This window comes from Tachypleus tridentatus, chromosome 3, assembly GCF_004210375.1.
Source record: "Tachypleus tridentatus isolate NWPU-2018 chromosome 3, ASM421037v1, whole genome shotgun sequence".
NCBI classification, from domain to species: Eukaryota; Metazoa; Arthropoda; class Merostomata; order Xiphosura; family Limulidae; genus Tachypleus; species Tachypleus tridentatus.
This window is the reverse complement of record NC_134827.1, coordinates 42,042,267-42,068,154: the sequence shown is the minus strand read 5'-3', so window position 1 is coordinate 42,068,154 and position 25,888 is coordinate 42,042,267. Positions and strand designations below refer to the sequence as shown.

Sequence of the window (25,888 nt, the reverse complement as noted above, 5' to 3'; positions counted from 1 at the left end):
TTGTTGCGTTGTGCTACAGTCAATCTTGGCACAACTGTATTGCGTGTGGTGGATTAACACTGAGCTATGGAAACTGAGAACCCATCACTCTTATAGGGATTTTGCACATGTTGCTGCGTGCAGAACATGCAGATCTCTCAAACAAATTTATTGGACACGAATCGCGTTTTGGCGAAAAAATCCGATGTTTTCCTCCGTTTTCAAAGTGCACAACTTTTATTGTCAGTTTGGTCTGACAATCAGTGCCTTAACTGCGTGTAACATCACATGCTCTGAGCTTGTAACGTTATTACTTATATTTCTCTTTAAAATAAAAAAATATCCCTTTTGCATTTCTTTTTTTTTGAAGAGTATATAAACTGTGTATAGCTTAATATTGATCACATCTGAAAAGACAAACAAATGTTTATGGAAACATGTAGTACATTCCACCAGGAACAAAAACTTCACCAAGGCAAAAATAGATTCAGAAACAAGCAAGGTATGCACTTCCCTGTTTCTTGGTATGGGTAACTGACTGGTGATATGATTATGGTATAGAAAGAGATAATCTAGTTGTCAAATTTCAAACCAAGAGGTGTTGCAAAATCTAATGCCCTGATTCTTACTGACAGTGCCCCAATTACATTTGGTACTCTTGAAGAATCAAGAAAACCATGATCAACATCATAGTGGATTGCTGAAAATTCCCAAATGTTCACACCTGAGTCTTGAATCTTAAGCACAAAGCAACATCTCTGCTCAAACCTAAGAATATTGGATTTCATCATAATTTGCCAACTTTTACCTCCAATGCTTCAAAACATGGTGTATTTACATTAATTCTAGTGTTCATTGAAAGACTAACACTAATATACAGCTGCAGAAAAGCAGGTGTTTGACTGATGCATAAGTTTCTTGAATTAGTGCAAATCAATGGGGATACAAATAAAGTCATTTTATTTGTGATTGGGACCTTGACAATTAAAGGTCAAATGAAAATGGCTATGAGGGAGAGAGATGATTTGATCAAACAGATTCTTGTCCATGCTTCAGATGCTGGATATAAAATTGTCCAGGTTTGTGTTTATTGTTTATCTTCCTTCATATCAACTATTCATGAAAACTGGCATGTTAAACAGAATCGAGGCACTGACATCTCCACAGTCCACATTAGCAACAGCTCTAATTAGTCAAGTCTGCAGAGTTCTGACACGTGTGCATACCTACACTAGACATGATAGCATCATGTGGGAAGGTTCCACCTCTTTTTTTAGCTCTTATAAAGAAACACTCAGTTTTGTGGCACTTTTCATAAGCTTGAAGAAAATAGGAGCTAGCGATATGCTACCTTCACCTCCTTCAAGAAGTTTATGTGCCTCAAGTAAAACATTAAAACTACGATAATTCAGGAGAATGAGTTACATCTGCTATTTGTTTAGATTGAAGCGGATCAACACTGTTAAGGTTAAGAGGGTTATTCAAGCTATAAACTAAAGATGAAAACTGTCTGTCATATGTTTGAGTTGAAGTGAAATGACACTGTCAAGGTTAAGGAAGCTTAAACATTGAAACCAACAAGAACCTTGTATAGCGGGATGACATGACAGTATGAGCTATAGTGATTGATTAACCAATGTGACTCACGAGTTTTGGAGCTCATAAACAAGAGGAAACTGACCTCTTGATGATGCATTAGTATAAGTTATTATTATGAAATGAGCTTAAGAAATCACAAACAGGAAGTCAGCTGACAACATGGTACTATGAATAGGCCGACAATTCCATCAGCTAGTATATAAAAGGTCCTAGAACAGATGCCAGAATGTTCAAAATCTAGCAAATAATCCAAACTGATCTGATCATTCACATCCAGCTCATCTCAAAGAAGAAGGAGAGAAGATGTCTCTTACCGTTAGCAGAAACATCATTGGTAACATTCTGTTACCAAGTGTTTTAGTATTAAATCTCATTATCCAAAACATATGAAACAAACAATGGAGGACTATAATCAAATCTATTCTAAAGTATGACTTCCTAAGATTTCTGGTAATATCTGTATATGAACTAACTATTCTTAGGCTTCCAGAATACAAGTGCCACAATTTCACAGAATCTTATAATAACTTGTTATTTTAAGTTATATAAAACACATGGGAGAAGGAAAGATCATACAATGTTTATCCCTACATGCATAAATCAACAATTATCAGGTCACAAAATATGCTGAAAATTCTCTCAAAACTTAAAATATAATAATAATATTAGAAACAGTTAATAACTGTCAGCTCTTAGGTATTATTTAACTATAACTGAATAAGTATAGTTTTAACTTGAAATATGTTTGCATTTGTTTAACATACAAAAAAAACTGACAACAGGAATATACAAATAGTTAAAATATATAAAATAAAAGTTTTGTTAAAATGCAAATTCCTCAACACATTTTAAAGCATCACATGATACTTTTAAATTTTTACAACCCACTATTAAAGGCATTTTGCCTATATGTCAGGCAAATTTACATTATTTTGTTCATAAACAATAGGCTGAGTGTCATCAGCAATGTCTAATGGAACAGCCAAGGCTGAAGGTCGGAAGATCCAAGAGGGCGAAGATGATGGCTCCGACCATACAAATTCCGCCCGAGAGATAAAAGACAATGCCCCAATGTTCAATAGTCTCCTGAGTAGAAAAATAAAATTACAATCATTAGGTATTGTCAGACACAAAGTAAAATCAGTTCTGTGTAAATGTTTATTAAATATACATTTTCTTTCTAAAATGAGTAAAACATACTTTGTCTAAGTGGACAAAAATATCATTAATGATGAGATTCTCAAACTGATGAAAGAATTATAATTAAGAAAGGATGAACATTATGATAAATTAGTGACAGATAATGTCTAGTTCTATTATATGTTGATAGCTTATAAAGATCATAAGTTGGGACTAATCATTTGATATATGTTGATATATTGTGAAGATCAGAAGTTAGTGTTAACCATGTGATATAAGTTGATAACTTGAAGATCAGAAATTAATGTTAATCGAATGATATACTGTGAATATTCTACTACTTTAAATAATCTGGGTTAACAGTTTAATAACGATGACAGTCGGACTATCAGTTGTCAAACTACAACTGTAAGTTACTATGACTGACAGATCAACACATTTTCTCAGACATACATGAAATTTTGCATCATTCGAGTCACCAAAGAGTATTGTGTAAAGATGCACACTAGGGATTTAAAAGGACAGATTTTTATGGATGAGTTAATAATTTAAATACGGATAGAACTCTCAAATGAATAGAGGACCAGGTACAGTTGGAATAAGCACTGAAACAGTGATACATTAACTACATATAAGATTATATAATTTAACTGATAGGGTTAAGTGATTTTGAGTTGAGAACTGCTATCTAAGCACAATGAATCCATTTTCTGGAGACTTATTACATGCATTGATATACCCACAAGAAAACCATCCTAGTCCAGTGGAACTAAAAATAAAAGATCACACAATAATCAGAAATAACAGTAATTCAACAACTGTATCCAAACAGAATCCAAGTCATTTAATTCATATTCTTCTGCTAGATATTCTTGCTTTATCCTGAGTTGCCACAATGAAATAAAAGGTTCAGTTCTATCCATAAGTAAAAATTAATGGACTGAACTTGTAGAATGTATTTAGCAACAGAGTTTAATGCTGCTTGAGTGTCCCAGTTATTCTGTTTACAAACCTGCATTTGTCTTTTGCAACCAAACTCTCAAATTGCAAAAGAACTCTCTAGGTGTTTATCATATCCTGTATCTATGGAAAGAGCACATATTCTGTTACTCTCCCTCAGGAACAGGCAACACTCTCTGTCCACTCTGATTAAGAGTATGTGTCAAAATGTTAAAACTGGTGATACAGATTTGTTATAGGTTATATGATTAACAAGACACATGTTGCATTAAACCACTTAATAAAATAAATATTACAATTATACTGTGTTTATATCCTAAATATTTTAAAATGTCTGTTACACTTTGCAACAAAATTTTTACTTTTTCTTGTTTCTGGGCAGAATGTGTTATTTCCCAATTTCTTATGCCTAAAGTAAGCGTTAAAGACCTCTCTTTTCTCTTCAAACTTTGCTTTTGTGACCTGGGTAGTGAAATTTTCAAATTTACCTACTTTCCAGAATATTCCAGGTAGATTTAGTGCTGAGGAGCTGAGAGAGAATTTTCTCAAACTTACAAGAACTTTCTGGGATGTGGTAGAGCTTGCGAGAATTTTCTAGAATTTCTACATTAATGTACATACAGATGCTCGCCACTCACCACTTGAGTTTAGTTCTAGCTGCCTAAAGTCAACACATAGACCTATCTGATTTTATCAGATATGGCATTAAGAAGCTCAAGCATTCTCCAGATGCATTCTGCTATGTATGTGGCCAATTTATCAAGAGAAAAAAAGCACTCTGGACAGCATCTGCTAAGATGTGTGAAGCCTACAAGGCATATTTGGGTATGCCTTTCGGGATCAAGACAAACCCTGGGTACCTCATTTTATCTGTGAGCACTGCAAAAACTCTAGAAGATGGACAATTTTGCTTGCTTGAATAGTAAGATTTTATATCACACAAATTTTAGACCTTCTAGAATTTACATTTTTTTAAAAGTTTCCAATAGTACAGAAAAATATCACAAAATATTTTGCATGAACCTCTTACACATTAGTTGTGGATGAAATAAATTTATTCTTCATAATAACAATTTTATTTTGCTATTTTGCAGAATGGTACAGAGGGAAAAGAGAGCCGTGAAGTTCACTATTTCAAGAATTTGGCATGAACCCACTGACCATTCAAGCAATTGCTACTTCTGCATGGTGGACCCTTCAAACATTGAGTTGGCAATAATGCATCTACTATCACATATTCAGACTTTCTATCATCCATCTCCCAGTGCGACACTGCCCTCACGCTCCCTGTAATCACTCTGCCAGAGAGAAAGCAGCCATCCTCACAAGAGAGCAGCAAATCAGAAGAGAAGATAGATGCTGAAGATGCAGATTACAATTTCAGAAATGCAGCTGGTGAGATAAATCCATACTACCACAACCAAAGAGACCTAAATGACTTGATCTAACAAAGTTGAATGCCAAGTTTTGGCGTCTAGGTTCAAGGAGTGGGATTTGTTAGATGAAAGTGTGCAAGTCGCAAGTAAGAGGAAGCATCACTAACATTTTCAAGCTTCTTCACTTGTCAAGATGTGCTCTGCCTCTACCACAATGTATCTAGTCTGTGTGAGGCAACTGGAATTGCCTGTAGTCCGAACAAGTGGTGCCTCTTCAATGAAAGCTTATCCAGAAGCCTCAAAGCTGTGCTGCTCCATAACAGGAATAAGTATCCATCTCTTCACATGGTTCATTCAGTGCACCTCAAAAGGAATAAAACAGCATCAAGACCTTGCTAGAAGCCTTAAAGTATGATGAGTATGGCTGGAAGATTATAGAAGACTTCAAAATGGTGGCATTCCTGATAGGTTTCCAAGGAGGCTTTACCAAGTTTCCATGTTATCTTTGCCTTTGGGACAGCAGGGACACCACATTGCACTACAACAGAAAGCACTGACCATAATGGACCAAGTTCTCTGTGGGGAGAAACAATGTCAAGTGTGAGCCACTAGTGGACCTTCAGAAGGTGTTGTGTTCCCATCATTGCACATAAAATTGGGTCTTATGAAACAATTTGTCACAGCTCTTGATAAGGAGTCTGCAACCTTTAAGTACCTTTAAGACTTCTTCCCTAAGCTTTTTTGAGACAAAGATCAAAGCTGGTGTCTTCACTGGACCACAAATAAAGAGTCAGAGTGAGTTATGTGTCACATACAGATAACAATATGTAACGAAATTTTACTTTTCCTTGTTCCTTGTTATTTCTCAATTGCTTATGCCTAAAGTAAATGGAAAGACCTATTTTTCTCTTCAAACTTTGCTTTTGTGACCTGGGAGCGTATACAGAAACCATGATGTGAAAGTGAGTTACATCAGAGTTGCAAATCTCGAAAAACTATCCACTTCTAAATATTTCAGTATAACTTTAGTATAAATACATGTAAATATTGATTCATATGTTGTTTTATTCAGTCTTTATATAAATGAAAATGTGCAAATTTACCCATTTTTACATGGAAAATTGGTTAACTTCCAAATTTCATCATCTTCGTCACAAAAGCAAAGTTTGAAGGGAATATTAGCCATTTAGTACCACATGCTGAAACCATGTGATCATCCATGACTGCTGTATCGTAATTGATAAAGTTTCAATTGCTTGTTTTAGAATTTTTATTCACAATATTTGTATGATAGACTAGAGGACAAGCAGGAAGACAACAACATCCACTGCCAACTCTCAGAGTACTCTTGTCTGACTGAATATTTTGATATGACTGTCACTCTTAAAGTGTATTTTGTCAACAAAAGATCACGTACCATAAAGCCATGGATTTAGTTTGAACAGGATGAACAGTATGCCAGTCCTCTTGTTCATTGACTTATGGTAGATTTAATCATAACCAGAAAGTGTAGGAAGTTGTTAGTAATAATCCCAAGAATGAACCAGAAGTTTATAGATAAAAATGATAAAATCATGGTCCTGAAGTTGAAGATTTAGTGAAGTAAGTTTAATTAAGATTAACTAAGTACTACAAATTTATAAATCATGTTAAATGAGGAATCGTTTAGTGTTTTCAGATATAAAAAGTTGAAAACTCAATAAAAGATTATATTCTTTTTTTTTTATTAACTTCAAAGAGCTTTGAATGAAATTTCAAAACACTAGTTTTTTACTCAGTCATTATAAACAAAGGTTAAAATGAATATTAAATGGTGTAGACTATTGTTAAATGGTATTATTTCATTCTAGAGACTGTACCACAGAAATGATGATAAAAATTTGTAATCTCTTGATGCAAACTTATTAACTTTGTCAAACTGCAAGTGTGCTGTAAGTTTCACACAGACATATCTTGACAGTTAAGGGTTTTGCTACAAACATACTGTCTTTTATGGGCTCATAAATGTAAGAAAACATTTGAAACAGAGATTGATAATTACCTCTGATTAATAAATGAACTATTTTCATTATTTGCATGTTGGTGAGAAACAAATGAAAAAAATTCATTTAATTTTTTAACATTTAAAATAGCACCACCCACGTTTCTGTTGAAATTAAATAAGGCATATTTCTGACAATATTAAACTTGCTTTAATCTCACTGCTATGTTGATTTATTCCAGTACTAATCGGCAGATTGTACAATGCAGATAAAATAATTTAAAACTCTTTAGATTTATGTGTCTTCACAGTAATAACCTGTTAACTTAAATACTTAGAAACAAAAAATAAGTTATATATAATGAAAATAGAAATATGCACATTTACTTACTGCATGCTCTGTCAAAGCACCAGCAACCGTTGGTGCAAAAATACCAGGAAAACTAGAAACTGTATTGACAATTCCCATCACAACACCTAAAAAAATAACACAAAATGTCAATATAAGTTATTTCGTTTTATGAGCGTGTATCTGTAGAAATATTTTCATCTTTGTAGGACAGTAACATGCAATACCAAAACTCTAAAGTGTGATGAGTACATGTGTGTTATAAACAGTGTATGAGACAACCAAAGAAGGAAAGTATTACTGAAATATTTAACAAAATGTCAATATAAGTTATTTCTTTTGATGACAACGTAACTAAAGAAATATTTTCGTCTGTGTAGGATAGTAACGTGCAATACCAAACATTCTCAAGCATATATATATATACATACAAGGTCTGTTAAAAAATACAGCGGACTGTTTGAATTGCGCGGCTCCTGTTGGTTCCAGGGGAATCCGCTTGGTGTCGCTAGGTTCGCAAAGATCAGCTGATTACGACGCCATTTCCGATTGCAGATATCTTCATTTGTGTATTAGCTTCGTGGTTTTAAGTGAAGTGCGATTTTTTCGTTTGGCGGATTTCAGAATGAATGACCTGAAGGAGCAACAACTTACTGTGAAATTTTGTGTTAAACTTGGAAAATCTGCAACTGAAACTTTGCTATGCTTAACATGGCTTATGGTGATGTTGCTATGAAGCGTACGGCATGTTTCAAGTGGCATGAATGTTTTAAGGATGGTCGACAGTCCATTGAAGATGATGAGCATCCTGGGCGTTCTTCCACGTCAACTGACGACCCACCACGTCGACAAAATCAACACCCTGGTGTGGGCAAATTGACATCTGACTGTCAGGGAGCTTGCTGAAGAGTGTGGGATATCAGTTGGATCTTATTTAGAGATTTTGACCGAACAATTGAAGATGCACCGAGTTGCTGCGAAATTTGTGCCTGAACTCGTGAGTTTTGGCCAAACACTCAATCACTGTTGCTCCCCACCCCCCTCCTCACACTGACCTTCCTCCTTTGCGATTTTTCTTGTTCCCCAAACTCAAAAGACCCTTGAAAGGAAGAAGATTTGAGGCGATTCTAGAGATTAAGGCAAATCACGGCGAAGGAGCTGGAGGACATTACAAAAGAAATTGCCAGGACTGTTTCAACAAGTGGAAACACCGTTGGGATAAGTGTGTGCATTGGGGAGGAGAGTACTTTGAAGGGGTCCCAGACCTGTAACTTCTAAATAAAGTACATTTTGTTTTATGATGTCAGTCAGCGTATTTTTGAACAGCCCTCAGTATATATATATCTCTGTGTGTGTGTGTTTGTTATAAAAGCGTAAGAGATGCCAAGAAGGAAAGTGTTACTGGAACAATATTGTGCACACAGTTTTCTACATTACTTTATATTACTGAACTGAGTATACAGGTTTAAAACAGTAATTTATGATTAACAGTAAGTATGCTTTATGGTAACAAATACAGTGGAGCCCCTCACTAACGACTTCCCCTGTCATACGACCGGAAAATTTTTGACGGTACCCTATTTGCATTAAAATGACCCCTCGTGGACGACTTCCCCTCAAACGCGACTAACGACCTACCAAATTGAACAATTTTGATTATTTTACCTCTCACTAACAACTAAGTGACATTATTATGTGGCATATTCTGTGAAGTTACATAGCGGTCTGCCTTCTCATTTATCACAACCGAAAAGTCTGGATGACAATTCCCATATTTACCGAATGGGCAAAAAACTTTAACAACAAAATGAAACTTCAGAAATGCAATGTTCTGCTTTTATCGACAACTGCACTGCTCATGTTGCAATCCCTCTATCTAATGTAAAAATCGTTTTACTTCCTCCTAATGCAACTTCTAAGCTACAGCCTTGTGGCCGGAGTTATACAGACCGTCAAACTGCTGTATCGCAAAACATTCTTGAGACAACTTTTGTTTCACATGGAAACGACCAGACGGCTACAGGTCTTGAGTTGTGCAAAAAAATCACTCTTCTGAACGCAATTGTGTGGTTACGCGTCGCTTGGCTTCGAGTTAAGACTTGACAATTCTAAAGTGTTTCTTGAAATGCGGCTTTAACTTCTGTTTAGGCGAAGGGTCAAACGAAAGTGAAGACAATGTTTCAGAAAACCAATATGACCCCGACTTCAGGCCTGTCTTGAATGGTGTAACTCTTGGCGAATATGTCAACTTCGACAACGAAACTCCAGTTTGTGATCATTCAGTTTCTGACAATATTATCGCGTGTCCTGAAGAAATCGAGAGTGATGATGGTGAAGAATGTGACGACACAACTGTAGAGTCTTTCGAGCCAATTGACTGTGCACTGCAATGTCATATGCAGAAAAACGTTTACAGTTTGGTCTCAAACACGGCAAAATGGACATTGTAGATTGCATGGTAGCAGTGAGCAAAGACATTGAAACTGTACAATTTTCGAAGAAAAACAAACAAAAATTAGTGATTTCTTTAAGAAAATGTAGTTTATCGTATTTTAAGTCTGTATTTGATCATTTTTTTGTGCGTGTGTAGCATTTCTTCTACAGTGATTTCTTTATAAAATGTACTTTATCATCGCATTTTAAGTCTGCATGAGCATTAGTGATTTAAGAAAATGTCTTTATGATCGTATTTTAAGTCTGCATGAACATTAGTGATTTCTTTAGTTTACGATCGTATATCCAGTCAGTATTTGAACACTTTTGCGTGTTACATTTTACAGTGATATTTTTTAAGAAATGTATTTTAGGATCGTATTTTAAACCTGCATTTGAACATTTTTTGTGTACAGAATGGTGAATAGACTTGTGTTTAAATATTTAATAGCCTCATAAAATCAAGGTAAAGTAGTGAGAACTAGTCAAAATATATTTTGCATTACATATTACCGCATTTTTTATTTCGTTTTAAATACTCCATACCCTTAAAATGAACAGAGACCGATTGCCTATTATAAAAAACGTACATAATTTAAATCTTGGTAACGAATTGGGTATCCACCCCTCACTAACGACTCTCCATCATTAACGACCTTTTTTGTGGATTAGTGAGAACTCCACTGTATCATATTTAGACATTCATGTTGAATAAAATTTTAAATCCTTGAGATGGGAACAGATGTCAATTATTCTCTCATTACAATTCCATGTTTAAAGAAAATAGGAATGTTAAATAACTAAAAACATTTATTCTAGTTTTACATTTATCATATAGATACAAGGAGACACTACAATAATAACAATGACAAATATTACAAAACTCGCAAATGTAAAAGACAAGCATGTCAATAAACATACTTATTAAAAATCAGAGAATACAACTAAATGTCGTTTGAACATATATAATGGTGTCTCAGTAAAAAAAAAAAAAAAAACGTTGAAATTATATTTTCTGGCTTGTTAATAACCACAGTATGATATTCTATGTTCTAAGTGGTTGAACAACTTGAAACCTTTACACAGGAGAAAATCTATAAAACACAATTCTGAGAACCATCTCATCATGTGACTCAGAGATGCAGACTTACGATTCTATTTAAATATTTGCTTTTAAAGTTAAAATATTAATGTTAAGATATAAACAAATTTGAATTATAAACTATGTGTTGGTGCCAAGTTTATTAAGATAGTTTAGTAATGAAGTACTTTAATGTAGCAATGTATAAAGTTGTACATGTGCACTTTGACCCTCCCACATCAACAGGGTTAATTGTATTCATAATGAGACTTTATGTGGGTCATGCCACAAGTTGAATGTCCCTTTTCCATCCAGCTATTGTTCATCACTTATTCCACATATCTGAAATAATGCTTTTAGTAGTAGAAGTATCCCTGATCAACAGATCTTGTCTCTGAGAGGATGATGCAATGGATAAGAATCTGTAATCACAATGCCATTAATTTTGTGAAGATCTCCAACATCATTGCTGATATACTGGTATTAGTCCCACAGTAAGCTTTATTGTAATTATCTTCCATTGAATAAAGTACTTTTGTTTCTTGCAACACAAATTGAGTTTAGATTCATCTACAAAGAACACCTTCCTCTAACTTTGCTCTTCCCACTTCTGGAAGACTGAAAAGCATCTCCAAACTTACAATCTTTTGTAAGAAAGCTAAAACTAAAATACAAGGTGGCCTATAGAAAAGCCCATTTCCAAAATCAAATTATAAGTGAAATAACAAATCTTTCATTGTGATAAAATTGCACTTGCATGATATAGCAGTTTCAAATTAATTTCAACTACTACCATCACAGCATGTAAGTACATAAAGGTTCTTAAAACTTCCCAAAATACAATATAATTAATATCTTTATTGAGACCTTACTTATAGCTCACCAAATGCACTGAAACATTTGAAAACAGAGCTTTGTTATCAAAGTATTGCAATAAGTAATTATTACTATAGTATGTAACAATTTTGCAAACATACTGTTTAACTAGAATGAAAATAATCACTTAAAAACTACAAAGAAAAACTGTTCTTCATTCTAACCTGCATATGCTGGGGCAAGATCCAATGGAACAGGAGAATCACCACCAGCTGTAAGTGCTAAGAAAACCATGTTAAGTATCAAAACTGATAGAATGCTAATGTGATTACAGCGGGACAGGAACAGCTACTGAAGCACAGACCAGTAAGAAGTAAACCTACCAAAAAAGAAAGAAAGTGAAAAATTAAAAATCACTGAAAAAGTAGTTCTTGATGAAAGTGAACACAAATATACATATATAATAACTGATACTTCAAACTGTCTGTACTTCATGAAAGTTTGTAATTACAGAATTGAAGAAAAATCAAACAAAATTGCACTTTTCAAAAAAAACATTTCATTTATTTATGACCATTGTTTCATCAGTAAAAGCTTCAGGATGTTTTGTATATATATATATATATATATATATATAAATATACATAAACTTACAAAAAAAAAAGTCATACCTTCAAGAGTCAAGCTAATTACATCTAAAGTGTCAGTTATTTGCTTATTCTTGAAAAGTCTTCATTACTTTGTCTCTCTGAACATCTTCTGTTGCCTTTTAGTACAAATATTAATAAATATAAATTTTGTGTTACAATAAATACATTTCTGGTTCTGCAATACCTCAATTTATAAAACCTCTCAAAACATTGTATTTTAGAATTATCAGATTCAGTATACTGACCTCAATTCATTGTACTAGAAATGGTCTGCTGTTAATCAAAAGTATATAAATAAATAAAGTATGAAGCTACACTGTAATCTTGAAGAGTGCATACTACAAACTAGTTTTAAAATACGGACTGTCATTTAATCTTTGATAAACAATGCCTTCCTCGATCTCTAACAATGAATCTTCGATAACAACACATTACTCATTTTCAAGACTCATAATGTAATAAATTAATGTGTAGAATTATACACGGACTTTCTCTAGCTGATTGCTTGTTAACAGATAAAAGTATGTATAATTCTACACAATTCAAATTATTAAGGTTTTAGAATAGCAGTTATTTTCATATATTTTATAACATATAATTTGCATGACAGTGACTTTGATCATAAATCTTTCTGCCATTATGTTACAAAATGAAAACAAACTGAAAATAAATTAATGAATAAAAAGGCTTATGTGTTTGTAAAATTTACCAAAATGACATGCAAAAGTGATTCCATTACTCCAGCCATTTCCAAAGCACTGACAAACTAATTATGTGCATTTGTGGTGAAATAAATAAATATGAAACTTGTTTATAGTAAACTTAAGATATGAATGTAAGCTTACACACTCAAACTTGATGCACTGGTGATCTACAAAAGTTAACTCAAGCTATAATAAACTGCATGAATTTATCAAATATTGTCCCAACTGAAGACATTTCGACCCTTAAAAATTCCCACGTGAGATAAAGCTAAGTAGGCAATTTTCATGTCTCTGGTACTGGCCCTTTCAATTCCTTTTATTTACTTAATTTATAAATACATTATAGACCTTAATAATTTAACATTCATATTCTAATTGTACTTCTGTCATAAAAGCTCTTTGTTAATGTGTGTGATGGTTTTATGTATGATTTTTCTGTATGTTACAAGACTAATAAGAATGACTGTGGGTTAGGTGGAATTGTTCTATGTCACCTACCTTACCTACACTTAAAGAAATATGTTCTTGGTGCTTACAAGTGAAACGTTTGAAGTGGACTTTTTATTCACCTCTATTTATTATGATGGATTTAGCTGTGTGTTTAACTACAGACTAGAGATATATATATAACCGAAATATCAACATTTTTCTATATGTAAATAACGTTATATGGAAGAACTGGCTTTTTTTTGTACTTGCCTGTTGTTTCAAACAGTTTTCTTATGTGAGTAATCTTAAGCTGACTTCGAGCCCTGATGCAATCAGCAATGACACCAAAAGCAACAAATGACACGGTATGGGCAAGGTATATTGCAGAATTTTCAAACCCATTCTGTAGATGCAAAGGAAGACAAAACAAAAGAGGTCTACAAAGGGTTTGGAAGCCAAGTACAAAAACAAGCAAGTGCCATATAAGAGTTTAAACATATAAATCAGAGCAACACCATCAGAAATGATGAAATCATTTTATTCATACATGTAAATATATGACATACAACTACATAAAATGGGTGGTAGGTTTGAGAAACAAATCAAGAACATAAACACATCTTTACATGTAAAATGCAATTATAATTTTTGGCTGAAACAGATTTGCTTTATTAGCCTAGGCAGAAAGTAAACTACTGTATCGGTATAAAAATACATGGGGCATTTTCTTATATAAAATAATAAATCATTATTCGTAACTTTCTGTAAAATGAAGGGATATAATTCAAGACATACCAGTAAGTGCATAAATGTTAAATAACATCTATAAAATCATAGGATACAACAGCAAAATATTTCTGTTTTCTTGAATGTCAGTTTATTTTATGTTTCAACCATTATAATGGACATGGTATGTTGACAGAAAACAAAGCAATAATTAGGCACTGAATTTACAAGTGCAAACTTATGACAACACAAACTCAGATGACTTGTCGTAAAACAAATATTGGTCAAGCTTTAACTGAATCATAAATAAGTTAAAGCCTTTAAAATTTCCATGAAAGAAATATAAATTTTATGAACAGTTTTTGACTAATCTACTTATTTCTAATCACTATTGCACCCCTGCTAGTACAGCGGTATGTCTACGGATTTACAACTTTAAATTAGGGGTTCAATTCCCCTTGGTGGGCTCAGCAGACAGCCCAATGTAGCTTTGCTATAAGAAAAACACACTGATTACTATTAATTTCCAACAAGAAAAATACTAACTTCCTATGAGCAAAACCTAAAATCAACTGATAATGGTGACATCAAGATATGTTAAATTTGTTAAAACCAAGATTATAAACAAGCCATACTCATGAATATAATTGTATGTAAATTCACAAATAGGAGTATTATATTGGCAAATATAATTTTCAAAAGCTTACCACTAACACATTTTACCTTTATTTAATGTACTATATACAAGTAAAATTAATAACAACATGAAGTATTTTTATTACATTATTTGTTTACTACCCACTAATGTGTGGGCAAATTTTTTTTATAAGATAGTTAACAGTTAATAGCATCTTTTCATGATTTAAGATTGAAAATTCCCTCTTGATATCCTTATCTATGAAGCTTAGTTTACTTTACTTACTCTTTTGATGGGGGAATGTAAAACCCTTTTAAAATAATTTGGAAGTTCTGTGAAGAGTGTGTAGAAGCCCCAAGATACACAGCATTTTGTTAATGCTACAGCCCACACTGGTCCAGAAGTCAAGATGGCTCTCCATGGAATTGCCTGCTTATGTAGAAAGAAACAGTAAGAAAAATATTTTTGGTTATTACAGCTGTCATTAGTTTATTTTGTGTTCTGACAAAAAAGGAATTCAAATGTTTTATTGGAATAGTAAACAAGCAATAATGTTCTGAAGTTCTATTTATACCTACACAGATCTGAGGAACAAACAGATATGCAAGTGCTCAATTACTGCAAAACTGTCATTCGTTTTTTACTAAGTTTAATGCAAAGTTAAACAAGGACTATCTGTACTAGCTGTCCCTAATATTTAGGGATGATTTTTTTTAAAGAGTTAGATTATCAGAAAGTTAATTAAATACTTATACCTGATGAAGTGGTGATGACACAGTTTGTCTGTTTTGTTGAATGTATATTAACTCTTCTTCAGAAATCCTTGGATGACTTTCTGGAGTGTTTGTTACAAGTATACTCCAAAATAAAAACCAAATAACTCCACAAGAACCTAAAAATGGATCATACAAAAGAAATTAAAAAAGATCAAAACTGACAAGAGGATATTCACAAGTATCCTTTTTCAATATTTATATTACAGGAAGAAAAAATCCAACTAGACAGAAACTTCAATTGTCCGAAGACAAAACGTCAAGACACTAATTAATGATGAAAGTAAAATCCATTCACAACAACTAATGCATGTATAACAAGGTCACATTATTATAGTTAAAAGGGTTTAAGTATACTTAACTCTTTTTATATACCAATTAATTTTTACTTTTCAATTTAAAGTATGCTGAGGGATTGAAAATTGGGGTAACATATTCAATGAACAAAATATGAGTATACACATTAACTTTACAAGTATTTCAAATGATAGCATATTTTAATAAACATTGTTTATGAATACAAAAAATTGGCTATCAAAAGAATAATTATAAAGATTAAATACAAAATGTAGCACTGTTTGTAGGTTTAGAATATTTGCATAAAGCTGTACAAGAGCTATCTGTGCTTACTAACCCTAATTTTAAAATCATTAATTAGACAGAAGCCAGCTAACCAACAACACCCAACAACTTAGAATAACTGTAATCAAATAGCTTTGACCATCACTTCCATAACACATTCATTGTTCCAAAGTGCATATTTGACAGCAAAGAGCTTTAATCCAAAGACTATTAGATTCACAATCTCACGTACTAACCTTTATGTCAAGCCACCCTAAATTGGAGAACTTGTAATTTTTCCAGTTTGATAAGACATTAACTATGTAAATACAATGCTAACATGATAATGGCTGGCTTTAAAATTTTGTAAAATTTATCTTTTAATATTTTTAGTTTTGTTTAAAGGATGAAACAGCCAAGATGAACTAAAAGGTCCCATGTTGTCCCAAAATGCCACGTTGTGTTTGATACAATATTACTTTCTATGTAACATTTTCATTACATTGTTTTGGTATATAGAAATTTAAGTTTCTCAAAATTGTCAGTTTGATGTTATTACATGCCAAGATATAATTAGAGGTTTCATTTAAGATTTCAGAAATGATTCTGTCTCTACGTTTATGTTCTACCAGAGTTAACTTAGCTATTAATAAAAATTGGTTTCTGAGGATTTATAAGCAAGACTCTAAATGAAGGAAGGTAATCACTTTCTTTATTTAAAACATTCAGTTGTAAATCTTATCATAACATTAAACATATTTTCAACATTTAAACAACTACCTAATGAACATACCAAAAACATAAAACACAGAAGGCCAACCTCCATCAAACCCATATTCACAAAGTAAGGCTGACACTGGAAGTGTGACAACCATTCCTAAGTCAGCCCCACTAGTTGTGATAGCTGTTAATGTACTTCTCTCCTGTGTCGGTGACCAATGAGACAAAAGAGAAAATAGAGAAGGAAAGGACACCCCTGTTTGAGTAGAAAAATTATATCAATATCAAATACAGTACATATACATAAGTATTAAACGTTTTTTATTTAAATTGAACACAGACAGAAATTTAAAATGTTTGGTCAATAAAGTGCCAAAGAGAAAATGAATATTCACAAGTGCAAATTCATAAGGACACCATTGCTCTCCTGTCAGCAGAGTGTTTTTGTCAGAGGAAACCATAATCATGCAAGTAACACAAATTCAGATGAAATTAGCAGAATGTTTTCATAACGTTAGTGGCATGCAAATCTCTTTGGCAGAACTTGCAAATAACTAAATTGTGTGAAAAGTTGAGTATTCAATACCTGCCCTAGAAGAAAGGCTATAGCCTATAGTTCTAAGATACGATGCAGAATATTCAAAAGTAAGAAAAATGACAACATAATTACTTATGTAGGAAACGTTCTTGAACATTCAGTAGTGTGGAATACTCTGTGACATTCTAAAATGTGCTATATATTCCATAATAATATACTAGAACTTTGCAGTATATCTTAGAATCTTCTAGAATTATTTAGCCTATTCAGTATATACAGATATAGTGTGAACAACAAATTAAAATGTCAACTACTTTAAAGTAACAAAAGTTCATTTATTTGTAAAATTGTAAGTTGGTATGAATTACTTATCAATATATTGGGACAAAACAGAGTGAGTGTTCCACTTCAAATTTTGAAAAATAGGGTCTACCAGAAGGTATCAAAAGGATATCAATTTTAATAATTTGCTTGTAAGAATAACCTCATTAGCTTCAGTTAATAAACCTTTAAAGTAACAAAAGTTCATTTCTTTGTAAAATGAAATGTTTTTGGTAATTATTAATGAAGTAAAATGTAAGTTACATTAGTTGGTTTATACAAAACATTAAATCTGTTTTTTTAAGAACAGTGTAAATTTACTATGAAGCTTAATATTTCAAATTTTTCAACTGTAATCCAGAAATATTTACACTGAGAAGCTGTTGGTTTGGTTTGTTTTGAATTTTGAGCAAAGCTATTAGAGAACTATTTGCACTAGCCATCCCTAATTTTGCTAGAGGGAAGGAAGCTAGTCATCACCACCCACTGCCAACTCTTGGGCTACTCTATCACCAATAAATAGTGGGATTAATTGTCACATTATAATGCCCCCATGGCTGAAAGGCAAGCATGTTTGGTGCAATGGGGATTAAAACCCACAACCTTGGATAAAGAGTGGAGTGCCTTAAACAACTGACTATGCCAGGACCATCAGAGAAGGTACAAATACATTGTAATTACGTAGAACAGATGGAATACAGCAACTAACACTATGCAATATAAACATGTATATACTCTACATTCTATCACACCAGCTGTCTGAATACCTGTACAGATGAACTTTGTCCCATAAATAAAATGCATGTACACTGGTATTATGAGATATATGGATATGACACTAATACTCCAAAAAATTAATATATGTGCAAATATGGATTTTTAATAATAAATATCTATTCAATTGGAAAGTAACTTTTAATGTTATTTTAATTACTTATTCTAATATTAAAATGTCATTTTACAAACATACCACAATCCCACACTGTTCCACTCATAAGATACACATATATACACTAACACATTGTGTACCAAAATCTAAAGAGTCTTGTACATACGAACACAAGTTTAAGTATATGCACTGCAGACTTTTCATTATATGTTGTCATAAAATTATCCACTCTTATTTAGGGAATGAAATGTGGAATAAGAATTTTTTTTTTATTTTAGTTTATTAACTAAGAAAGAAAATAGAACAACATTAACCTTGAAATTAATAACAATGGAACCATTTAACTAAAGGTTACTGGCAATTATTAATGAATTAAAATAAGTTTAAAGAGACACAAAACAAAGGTAAATATGGTTGAAATAAACATAAAACATTTGTTGTGGTCAGTGAAATTCAATATGTAATACAAAAATTCCAATTTTAATAATGTTTGGAAATAAGGTAAAGTTTAGGTTTTCTACAATTTCAAGAATAATCCTTAAATGTATCAATCCATAACATACACTGCAATTGTATATTATAAAATAAAAACATGTTTATCGTACTTCTCCTAAACCTTCTAGTACTCTCAAAACAATGAGAGCTTCCACACTATGTCTACTTGCAACAGGGGTCAGAAGACTTAGCACAGCTGTTAGAAATATTCCTCCTCCAAATATCCATTTTGCATTAAAACATCTGCAAGAATACCACCAGGGAGTTGAGTGATACAAAACCCGTAGAAAATGCCCCGAGAACCAATCCCTGAATGTTTTCGTCCCAGACAAATTCTCCATCCTAAAAGAAAAAATCAAAGGGTTGTTAAATACTATAATATATTAAAAGATATTTCTAGGAAAGTTTTTCACTTCTTTTAGTTACAGGTTATTTTATAACTCTTAAAAAATGGAAGTGTTTCAAAATGCCAAAGGAACTTTCTAAACTAATTTAATGCTGCTATTCAAGCTAGACATTTAGGAGATTTCCTTTTGTATGTGCATGTGTAAACTGAGCTGCACGTGTAGAACAGAAGTAACAGCAAAAAAAGAGGAAGTATTTTAACACAGTGCACAATACAAGTACACAAAGTAAACAGATAGAAAAAAGAACACAACATATTATCACAAAGTACAGAAAACACTGTTGTCCAGTCTTTGTTGTTTCTACTGCTGACAACATATCTACTTATGCTAAACACTACATGTTGTAAATAATTTTATATTTACAAAAAAAATAATCTCTTAACCCAATTCTATGCTGCTCATATCACATCATTTTGTTTTATACTTTGATATCAAAAATATAGCATCAAAACTATTGATTACCGAAAGTGATAGAACTTTCAAAATGTATATTTATTGTATCCTACAGGTATATTGTTGGTTAGTTAAAGCCACTGACAGCTGGCTTTCTGAAAACAAAGAAAATTCTTAATTAAAATCATGAGAAAGAGTCTAGGATAACTAAAGACAGAAAATGCAGTCTGTTCTTTAGGTTTAACTAAAAATAGGAAGAAAGAAGTGTTTATTACAAATATATAATTAATAATACTTATTAGGAAAATGTTGATAAAAATATAAAAATTATGATATTAGAAATAAAATGAGTTTAAATATTGTTAGAAGAATCACAAAACTGTTGTTGTGATTAGTGAAATTCAGTATGTCATACAAAAATCCCATTTTAACAAACAATTTATACACTTTGAAAATGATACTTGAACCAAGTTGTCAATTTATAAATTAATTTTATAATATATACATTATTTATTTCATATCCAAAAAAGTATTAATAAGATTACCAGTTTTCCATTATAATCAGTTTTATTTTTCTATGTTATCTGTACAGTGCCTGCACTTCCTGGCAAATATATTTTACTCCTAACTGTAATTCCTGCTTAAAACTTACAACACATCCTCTTTCTTCCTTTAACAAGCTTTTGTATTTAATGCTAACAGCACAAAGCTGGGCATATATGAAGTATGTTTCAAAATGGTCACTTGTACTTTTAAGGTAAGTATCAAGTAGTGGGTAACAGTATAATTATCAGACTTTTCTGAAATGCATACACCAATTGTAAATTTTGTTTAAAACCCCTATGGCTGTGAAAAGTGCACCTATCTCAATCTCTAACAAGTAATAACTGTTTTATATGCAAAATTGGCTTGTTTGGGTTGAGAAAATATTTTACATAGAAGGTCGAAACATTGTTCGCTCTTCTATGTAAAATATTTTCACAACCCAAATGAGCCGCTTTTGTATATAAATTTCTCAACAAGTGGGTTTTCGACATCACTGATTAATAACTGTTTTGTTTTTTCCATCATCAGGTGCAATTATCTTGCACTTATTATAATTAAAACATCTAGTCTTTAACATCCTTCAAAATTCTTGAGAAATATCATCATGACCAGGAGCCTTTTGTTCTCTAATTTTCCCAATATTTTCTTGACAAGCTGATAATCAATGTAGTCATCTTTTGTGATCTTGTTTCCACCTATCAACTGTTCAAGATGTGAAATACTGCTTAAATCTTTTATTATTAAAAACTGAAAAAAAATTAATAACCCAGCTATCTCATATTCATCAGATAAAAGTCTTCCTTTACCATCCCCCAAGGGTCCTACTCCTATCTTAACATTTTGTTTACTCTTAATGTGGTTAAAGAAACTCGAACTGTTAATTTTCTCATACATTCATTTTGATGTCCTATTTTTCTGTTTCACCAATTTCCTTGTTCATATTAATATCATATCATATCAGTTATTTTGATTTATTTACATTTATGACACTTCAGTTTAATTTTATCTCATAGTCTTTACGAGCCAACACGGCTTTTTTACTTAAGTTACTGTTTTCTTTCTATGAAGAACATATTTACTTTAAATGTTTAAAAATTTATCTTTGAAAATGTTCCACATCTGATGAGCATCTCCAAATGAGTCAGCTACCCATCTTATAACAGATAATTCTTTTCACAACTTTTCAAAATGTTTTTTTTCAAATAAAGCTAAGCCTAAATGACATGTACAGTTTGTTTTAAAAAAAATTAAACATATAAAACCACTGCCTTCCTGACATTACGTCAACATTGCTATATTCTGAAGTAGTTACTTAAATTTGCATTTTCTATGAGAACTAAATTCATCAATAACAATGTTCAACAAATCATGTACATGTAACAAAATTTCTGATGATTTCAATTATGCTTATTAGATCATTTCACTGAAAACCATTACATTTTCACATTTTTTCTGTATATTGAGATTTTACCCAAACACACTTGAAATCTTAATGTATTAAAATGTGTTCGTAATATTTCCTGCTGAGCTATATTAAAATATAGCTGTCACACAGTCTTGTAAGAACTTAAAGCTTAATAATTATATGAATGATAAAAGCTGGTTATTGATAATTTATTTATTTACTTATTTTTCCTAATTTAGTTACATCATAGTTTTAGTTTAGTTTATTTTAGAGGGTGGACAGAAAGACGAACCAATAGGTGCCTTGTTGTTCCTGAACATTATGTCAGGATTTAAACAAAATAATAACAATTTCAAATAACTTTTACAGTTTGAATAATGAGAAATGGTGCATTTACATACAAAACTATCAAACCTAAAATACATGTATGAACTTCTCTCTGTTAGTCAACAGAGTTAACTTTATATTAATATGAAAAAGGGAAACTGAAGAGAAAAGAAAAATTACATTACCATTATTTAATCATAAACTAATATTTGTTACTATGTGACAGAAATAAAATTTGCATTCTTACCTTTTCATAGTGATAAGAAGAATCATTTAAAGAGTGTACAACTGGGCATTCCTTTGAAATTGTCTCATTGGTTTCAAGTGCTGTATTGTTCAACATGGCTACCAAAGTTACACTGAGATTTGCTCGTAACGCATAAACAATGAAAACTCCAAGAAATGTCAAGAATGTAACAGCATATCGAGCTGGAATCCAATCTGATATTAAGAAAACTTAATTTTTATGATAACTTCCTTCACTGAACACATACTGCTTAACCTAATAAGACATACTTAGAAATTTATTAGAAATAAATTAAAAATACACAGAAATATGAAACATGTAGGATGGTCATTCAATGACTTACAAACAAAAACAAGCCTATTCAAAATCTTACATTGTTCCAATTATGAAAAGACCACCAATATGCAACATTTTCCGTCCTTACAGTGTACAATAAAACCTTCAGGTAATAAAAAAATAACATTGGTTCAGAGAATTAATGCATTATCTTTAAAATATAACTTAAGGCATTTTGGTTGTTATCAGACAAAAATTTAGAAAAAGACAAAGTTGCAGAAGTAGATCTGAACGGTTGGACTCACCCTTTTCTCATAGTAATGAAAATAAAATATTAACTATGATAATTTAGCACCTCATAGTGTTACATCATCATTTTATGGTTTCACGTGCCAACTGTCAGTGAGCACTACTGTGAAGATCGTTCTTAAAGAATGCACCATCAACTGGTACATACTGATTTCTTTGAAGAGGATGCTATTTAAGTAGCTGAGGGTATGATATAAATTTATATTTTAACATCCAGGAAGTATTTGGCAAAGTGCAACATAAAAGATTTGTTTAAATAACTATCTTTGTCAATGTTCGGGAAAGAGTTGTTATAAACAAAGTTTGGTCAAACTGCATTAATGTCACGAATATTGATCCTCATAGCTACCAACTATGCTTGAGAGTTCAAGCACGCATATCATTTAATGCATAAAATATATATTTAATGTATAAACACAAAAGGTAGAGGCATGTGAAACTAATGTCTTCCCATATATCCATTCAAATTTTATTTCAAGACATCACTGGTTGTAACAACTTGTTCCCCTGACAGATAAGATTTTAGGTTCTATTTGAATAAAGATTGAATATACAAGTATAAAGAGCTTTTGACACCACTGTATAGATCACTGGAAATTAAAATTCTGTAATAATTAAATGACAAAAGCTGGGTTTGAACTTTAGAGTGTTTTAGTTTAATTTAATGACTAGTATGGTTCAGACAGAACAAAAGGCCCCTTGTTGTCCAATACTGTTATGACTGATCTTTGGCAAAAGCAAGCTTTTCTGTATTTTGTAGTATGTCTTCCTACAATTGTCCCATTTCATCATCAGAAAATGTCTGAAAGTCATTAAACACATTGTTTTGAACTGGAAGTTTGCTAATCACAACAACACTAGCCACATCCATGTGAATCAAGTACAGAAGTAAGTTTAAGCTATGAAGTATAATAATATATACAAAGTCCACGATTACATCTGATAAAAAAATTATATTTAGAATAGAAATTACCATGTTAATTTGCAAGTAAATACGCCTTCCAATGATGCGTTTGTAATTTTGAGGGCTTATAATGCTAAATATAGAGGTCCGACAGCATATTTCTTAATCTTTGCACTTTGCAACAAAGGATTTAATACTCTATATTCATAAGAAGCCCAACAAAAACTTACGGACCATCATTTGCTCCGTACTACGAAAATTCTTCCAGTAAACAATGTAAAACTTTTCATTGCACTAATATTATACAACAAAAACAAGGACATTATCCATACAAAAAGAGAGAGAGCAAGTTCTTATCATGGGTCGACTAGTACAGAACTGAACTAACAAGAACTATAATCTATTCCTCGGCAGCACTAGTCAGCCGTCACTTTAAATCGCCATAATCGTCCAGCTCTAATCCAGTCAATCCTAATTCTATATACAATACTGAAGCATTCCTGCTGGAAGAGATATCACCTATTACAGGAAAAATGGTGAAGTAACTAGAATAACGCAAAGTTAATGCTATTCTGGACTTACTATTGCAATATTACAATGTGGAAGCTTTATAGTATGCAAACAATAATTTAAAATTGTATATTTTACAATATAACACTCATCCTATGTCCGCATATCATACTCGCAGTCACATCTCAGGCACTTATTGCATTTTATAATTAATTTTAATTTAGACTAACTATGTTACACACACATATATATTGTGACTAGATTTCTACAAGCTTCAATTTTAGTACTGCGAATTTCAAATTCATTAAATTTGTAATCAAATCGAATTCAATAAATATATTGATAACATTAATAATAGTTGAGGACCGGTTTGATCTTACTACATAACGGTTTCTTCTGCTTCAGTACTCTTCTAACATCACTAGTTGGATCACTGTCCATTTTAAAATATAAAACAAAATAAACTACTTAAATGTGCGTATAAACATTCCTATAATACACGTGCATTTATTATAAAACAATCATCAAGTGTTTTCATGATTCACCGCTAACTCAAGGCTGAAGCGTACTGTATTTTGTTACGTCATGCAAAACATTTTCGCCCTCTATAATTAAAACTCTGATAACAAAACTGTTACTTTTTCTCAGCTTACCTATCATAAATTTTATATTAAAAGTTACAGCTTATACAGTAAGGAATAGCAGTTTTAAAACAGATAAAAGAATGATTCTAATGATAATTGAAACACCGTATCTATTTTAAAAATATATTTTATTGTGAAAACTATTGTAAATTTTAATAAAACAGAACTGTTACATGATTTTGATGTTTAATGAAGTAATGTTACTGAATGCTAAGATAAGAAATTGAGATATATTTTGGCAAAATAAGTTCAAAACAGCCCACAAATTAAAATTACTTTTCCTATGTTTTACGCCTCTAAATTATTTTTTGAAAGACAGCTTACGTAAAAAAAAAAAAATGAAAATGAGAATTTTTCTAGAACTAAAGAAATGTTTGTTTTGTGAATATTCGCATAAAATTACTCAATTGCTATATGCGCTAATCTTCCTAAATTTTGGAATGAGAGACCTGAGTGAGGGAAACTAGGTAACAGCACCAACGCCAACTCTTGGGCTACTTTTGTTTAATCGAATAGCAAACCCACAGGTTCACAATTCGCAACACTGGCCACTGAAACGAAATGGAACCTTGGCAGGGGTTTAGATTATTTATCTTTACGTGGGAGTTTTTCTGTATTTTAATTTGGCTTGTTTGAGGCGATAAAGTGAAGTGGGGCAGTATGAAAATGTCAGGTGAGAACGCTGAGCGAGACCAAAGCGGCACAAGGAAAATAGGCCAGATCGGAGTCCGTAGTTCAAATATACGGACAGCAGACTAAACGA

The 25,888-nt window shown here is 32.0% G+C and overlaps 3 protein-coding genes across 4 annotated transcripts; all 3 read right to left on the bottom strand.

Moving 5' to 3' along the window:
* Positions 1-2,538: 2,538 nt before the first annotated feature.
* On the bottom strand, positions 2,539-12,044 carry LOC143245823 (sialin-like). Its single transcript, XM_076492078.1, has 3 exons — positions 11,939-12,044; positions 7,427-7,512; positions 2,539-2,664 (listed from the first exon to the last, which is right to left on the bottom strand). Exons 1-3 carry the CDS (start codon positions 12,006-12,008, stop codon positions 2,539-2,541), a joined length of 282 nt encoding a protein of 93 aa, XP_076348193.1. The 5' UTR covers positions 12,009-12,044.
* A 1,658-nt stretch (positions 12,045-13,702) lies between these two features.
* LOC143246749 (putative inorganic phosphate cotransporter) lies at positions 13,703-17,166 on the bottom strand. 2 transcript variants are annotated; one of them, XM_076493850.1, is made up of 4 exons: positions 16,988-17,166; positions 15,616-15,752; positions 15,146-15,292; positions 13,703-13,900 (listed from the first exon to the last, which is right to left on the bottom strand). In XM_076493850.1, exons 1-4 carry the CDS (start codon positions 17,067-17,069, stop codon positions 13,718-13,720), a joined length of 549 nt encoding a protein of 182 aa, XP_076349965.1. In that variant the 5' UTR covers positions 17,070-17,166; the 3' UTR covers positions 13,703-13,717. The 2 variants fall into 2 exon arrangements, with proteins under 2 accessions (XP_076349965.1, XP_076349966.1); XM_076493851.1 differs by having other exon boundaries at positions 15,146-15,289.
* A 2,225-nt stretch (positions 17,167-19,391) lies between these two features.
* Positions 19,392-24,922, bottom strand: LOC143245822 (sialin-like). The gene is made up of 3 exons (XM_076492077.1): positions 24,862-24,922; positions 22,483-22,676; positions 19,392-19,499 (listed from the first exon to the last, which is right to left on the bottom strand). The coding sequence occupies exons 1-3, from the start codon at positions 24,920-24,922 to the stop codon at positions 19,392-19,394; spliced, it is 363 nt and encodes a 120-aa protein (XP_076348192.1).
* Between the last annotated feature and the right edge of the window lie 966 nt (positions 24,923-25,888).

What these genes read in the sequence shown, in the direction of transcription:
- LOC143245822 (XM_076492077.1), bottom strand. Translation starts at nt 24,922, where the DNA reads ATGGACAGTGATCCAACTAGTGATGTTAGAAGAGTACTGAAGCAGAAG. An exon ending in GCAGAAGAAACCGTTATGTA is followed by an intron (nt 22,677 to 24,861) that starts GTAAGATCAAAC and finishes TCTTAATATCAG; the next exon opens with ATTGGATTCCAGCTCGATAT. An exon ending in CTTCTTATCACTATGAAAAG is followed by an intron (nt 19,500 to 22,482) that starts GTAAGAATGCAA and finishes TTTTTCTTTTAG; the next exon opens with GATGGAGAATTTGTCTGGGA.
- LOC143245823 (XM_076492078.1), bottom strand. Translation starts at nt 12,008, where the DNA reads ATGGTTTTCTTAGCACTTACAGCTGGTGGTGATTCTCCTGTTCCATTG. An exon ending in TCTTGCCCCAGCATATGCAG is followed by an intron (nt 7,513 to 11,938) that starts GTTAGAATGAAG and finishes TTATTTTTTTAG; the next exon opens with GTGTTGTGATGGGAATTGTC. An exon ending in GTGCTTTGACAGAGCATGCA is followed by an intron (nt 2,665 to 7,426) that starts GTAAGTAAATGT and finishes TTTTCTACTCAG; the next exon opens with GAGACTATTGAACATTGGGG.
- LOC143246749 (XM_076493850.1), bottom strand. Translation starts at nt 17,069, where the DNA reads ATGGTTGTCACACTTCCAGTGTCAGCCTTACTTTGTGAATATGGGTTT. An exon ending in TGTCATCACCACTTCATCAG is followed by an intron (nt 15,293 to 15,615) that starts GTATAAGTATTT and finishes TTTCTACATAAG; the next exon opens with CAGGCAATTCCATGGAGAGC. An exon ending in TACATTCCCCCATCAAAAGA is followed by an intron (nt 13,901 to 15,145) that starts GTAAGTAAAGTA and finishes TTGCATCTACAG; the next exon opens with AATGGGTTTGAAAATTCTGC.